This window comes from Myotis davidii, unplaced genomic scaffold, assembly GCF_000327345.1.
Source record: "Myotis davidii unplaced genomic scaffold, ASM32734v1 scaffold586, whole genome shotgun sequence".
NCBI classification, from domain to species: domain Eukaryota; kingdom Metazoa; phylum Chordata; class Mammalia; order Chiroptera; family Vespertilionidae; genus Myotis; species Myotis davidii.
In genome coordinates, this window is record NW_006296809.1 from 311942 (window position 1) to 315525 (window position 3584).

Below are 3584 nucleotides of genomic sequence, written 5' to 3' on the forward strand. Positions count from 1 at the left end.
ACACAGGGCCCGCCCCCCCCCTGAGGCCCCCAGCCCCGAGGCCCCTGGACGCTGTGTCCGGCCTGGCCACGTGGCGCGAGGCCCGTGGCTACCTGGCTCCCTGCCCACCTCATCCAGCCTCCAGGACTCCCCCTGGCCACGTGGCCGGCACATGCCGCCCCCCTCGGTCTCCGCCCCTGGGAGGAGGGAGGTGCCCGGGGACCCCCGGCAGAGCACCGGCTGTGGTTTGGGGTTTGTGGCTGTGGCTGGGGGCCCGGGGCCGCCTGTCTGTGGTTGGGGGGCTCACGCTGGTTGCACTGCGTGCAGGGCTTGCAGGGCTCGTAGTTGGTGGCCTCGTTGTAGTGGCCGCTTTCGCACTTGCTGCACCTGGTGTCCTCGGTCTGGGTGCAGCGGCTCTCCATCCCGAACCCTGGAGGCGTTGGGCTTGCGAGGCCTGGCCTGGTCCCAGGTCCCTCACCACCCTGTCACCCCGAGTCCACGGTCCCTCAACACCCGCAGCCCTTCGCCTCCTGCGTGTCTGCCCCACATGCTCATCCCTGTGTCCATCTCCGCCTCGGGCCCTGGCCCTCACCCTCCGCCCCACGTCCTCCAAGTCCCCCGTCCCCATCCCCCGCCCCAGGGCCGGCTGCTCACCTGGCGGGCAGTCTTGGCAGCACTTGCTCCCCCGAGGGTAGGCGTCCCCAGGGCAGGTGAGCTTGGCCGCGGAGCCCAGCGCGAGCCCCAGGAGCAGGAGGGCGGACGGAGGTGCCCGGGGCCGCTGAGCGCCCACACACATCTTTGCCTCCGCAGCTGGGCAGGAGTGTGTGTTTTCCTTGCAGGATGTGGCTATAAAGGCTGGGGGAGGGGCGGGGAGGGGGCGGGGAGGGGACTGAGGACGCCCCTCAAGTACCTCGGGCTCAGCCCTTCCCGCCGTGCAGGCCTGGCCAGGACCCCCGTCTCCGACCCCCCAGGGCAGGTTGGTGCCCGCCGTCTGGTCTGCACCCACCCGCACACCAGCCCCCCCAGCATGCCGGACCTCACGCTCAGAGAAGGCGCCCCGAGCACACCAGGAGCCGAGGCACAGCCAGGGCTGCGGGAGGGACCCCGGCTCCAGGGCTGGAGTCCTCGGCCAGTGCGGCGGGCAGTGGCCAGCAGTGTGGCTGCAGCCGCATCTGGGCCCGGAGGTGTGAGAGGCTGGGGTCCCCAGGTCCACAGGGAGCTCTGACCCCCAGGGTGGCTGTACTTGCAGGTGACTGAGGTCAGAGGAGGCTGTAAGGGTAGGGCCTGGCCCCACACAACCGGCCTTGTTGCAAGAGACTCCAGGAAAGCCACAGAGGGCCGGCCGGCCACGTGAAGACGTGGCAGGTGGCCGCCTGCCTGCCAAGGACGCCACAGGGCACAGCCTGGCTGACACCCGGTGTGGGAGCCCCGACGAGGCTGGGGCAGAAGCACCTCATCCAGGCCCCATCCCTGCTCCCGGGCTGGCCGACCAGACCCAGCCGTGCCCTGAGCGGGCCCACCCTCTCCGGGCAGCAGGGTGCAGCCGGGGAGCACGTGTGGGCTGTGTCCCTGTGCGTGGCGTGTCACGGCCCACGGGCTAGAGCGTGTGGCTGCTCCGGGAGCCCTGGTCGAGGGCGCGCCCCAGCTCCCCAAACAGAGAAGACGCCGGCCCAGCCGACTGTCCCGGGAGAACGTGGTGGCCTCAGACAGGGCCTGGGCAGCCCCAGGACAGGTGGGTGCCAGGTGTGTAAAGGTGGAGTGAGCACACACGTACACATTCATGCACACGTGCACGCACCACGCACACGTGTGCACACGCACACAGGTCTTGCATCGCTGGGCGCCGGCAGCTGGGGCGGCACGGCTGGTTGTTTTCGTACCTTTTAAGTCGTGCCATGGCCCAGGCTTACCTACTCAACAGCTAATTTAAGGAGTTTCCCAGAGAGGAGCCTCCCACAGGACGAGGCCCGGAAAGTCCCTCCTGCCGGCAGCTCAGGTAGACGCAGTTCCCGGCCCACCTGCGGGAAAGTCCCCAGGCCACGGCGGCCACGCAGGCTCAGCCCTCCGGAGCCTCTGAGGGAGACGGTCCCCACGGGAGAGGGCAGCCTGGTGAGTGTGCGCGTGTGCGCGTGCCCCATCTCCTGGGACGGTGAAAACGTCTTTTTCTTGCCAAATACAGAAAACCGTGGCCTCCGAGGCTGCGGTGACTCGGGGTCTGGGGCGGCACCTCTCCTTCCCAGGGGCCTGCATGGGGCCCTGCCTGAGGGTCTGTCGCCTGAGGTCCCCACGCCTGGCCCATGTGTGGGGCGTCCGCTCACCGGTGACCCGTGGGCACGGACAGCGGCCGTCACTGCAGGCCCAGCCTCCGGCCCGGGGGTGCAGCGGACCGGGTGCTCACACCTGCTCCCCCTGACCCACCTGGGCCTGGCCCCCCACCTCCCTCCACAGGAGCTCCCCCACCACCACCTCCTTCCCTCCACCACGAGCTCCAGCTCCCGTCAGATCGGAAAACAACTTCTGCTTTGTTGTCTGCAAACCCAGGTGTCAACTCGCCGATTCCTCGGTGGCAGCCCAGCCCCAGCTGCTCGGAAGTGGGCCCCGTGGCAAGGGCTGGTCACATGGCTGCTCGGCGCCCTCTGCTCTGAAGTGGAACCTTCACAGGCCAAGCCACCCAGCTGGCCAGAAAGCTGCGCCCTGAGGTACCACAGCCATGAGGGGCCCGCGGTGGATGGGGTGCTGGGGGCGCCCACATGCCAGGTGTGTGGGGTCGGGGGCCAGCAGTCACAGCCTCAGAGCCTGATCCCCCCACACACACCAGCCAGAGCACGGGGCACGCTGACCCTAGCAGGGTCTGGACAGCTAGTGCCACAGGGTGGACTGCAGACGACAAGGTGGCCCTTAGCGGCCTGCAAGGCCCCCCCTCCCCTAAAGCAGAGCCCAGGGCTCAGCCTTAGATGTCCCCACAACCTGGACTCCCATTTCCTCCTGGCCCCTGAAGGGCGGTTCCCAGACCTGCCTCCCTCTCCCTGGCATGGCCCCCATCCTGTCCTGGTTCCTGCACAAGACGCCCCACTCAAACCCAGGGTTCTAACCAACCCCCACCTCAAAGCTCAAGGGAAGCCACCTGGCCACAGATATTCCAAGTTCCCGTTTATGCGTTTTGTCCCCCCAAAAATGAAGCTGGAAGGAAGAGAGACTACACTTTAAATAATGAGTGGCTCTGGCCGCAGGTCCGTGGCTCTTGGGGACGGAGGCAGCTCTGGCCGCGCTGATCCCCACGGAGCAGGTCACCGCCCGCGGCCGCGCAGCCCCCAGGAAAAACTGAAAGATAAAATTTTTCCTGATTTCAACGCCTGAGGTTTTCCTGGTTTCTACTTTGGGTTGATAGAGAGCGGGCGGGCGGCCGGGCCGCTCAGAACTCCTCGTGCACGCTGCGGGCGTAGTCCACCAGCTTGCTGCCCGTGAAGAACTCGCTGTACTTGAGCACCTCCTCGGGCTCCAGGTGCTGGTTCTGGTTCTCGTCCGCGATGGCGATCATCTGCTTGGCCTCGTTGAGGGCGTTGTACTCGTTCATGGGGTCCATGTACTCCTGCAAGGACGCTGCG

At 67.4% G+C, this 3584-nt stretch overlaps 2 protein-coding genes across 2 annotated transcripts in view; both read right to left on the bottom strand.

Moving 5' to 3' along the window:
• The window catches only part of TNFRSF4 (tumor necrosis factor receptor superfamily member 4), a 3972-nt gene extending 1564 nt beyond the window's left edge, over positions 1–2408 (bottom strand). Inside the window, exons 1-3 of the mRNA XM_015569674.1 lie at positions 1021–2408; positions 634–834; positions 3–409 (exon numbers count right to left, since the gene is read on the bottom strand). Of these exons, the coding sequence (XP_015425160.1) occupies positions 3–409; positions 634–775 (549 nt within the window). The 5' untranslated portion in view covers positions 776–834; positions 1021–2408. The remainder of the gene's footprint in view (positions 1–2; positions 410–633; positions 835–1020) is intronic.
• A 963-nt stretch (positions 2409–3371) lies between these two features.
• SDF4 (stromal cell derived factor 4) overlaps positions 3372–3584 on the bottom strand; it is a gene marked incomplete at its 5' end in the record, with an annotated part of 9210 nt that continues 8997 nt past the window's right edge. Inside the window, one exon of the mRNA XM_015569675.1 lies at positions 3372–3568. Coding sequence (XP_015425161.1) covers positions 3392–3568 — 177 coding nt within the window. The remainder of the gene's footprint in view (positions 3569–3584) is intronic.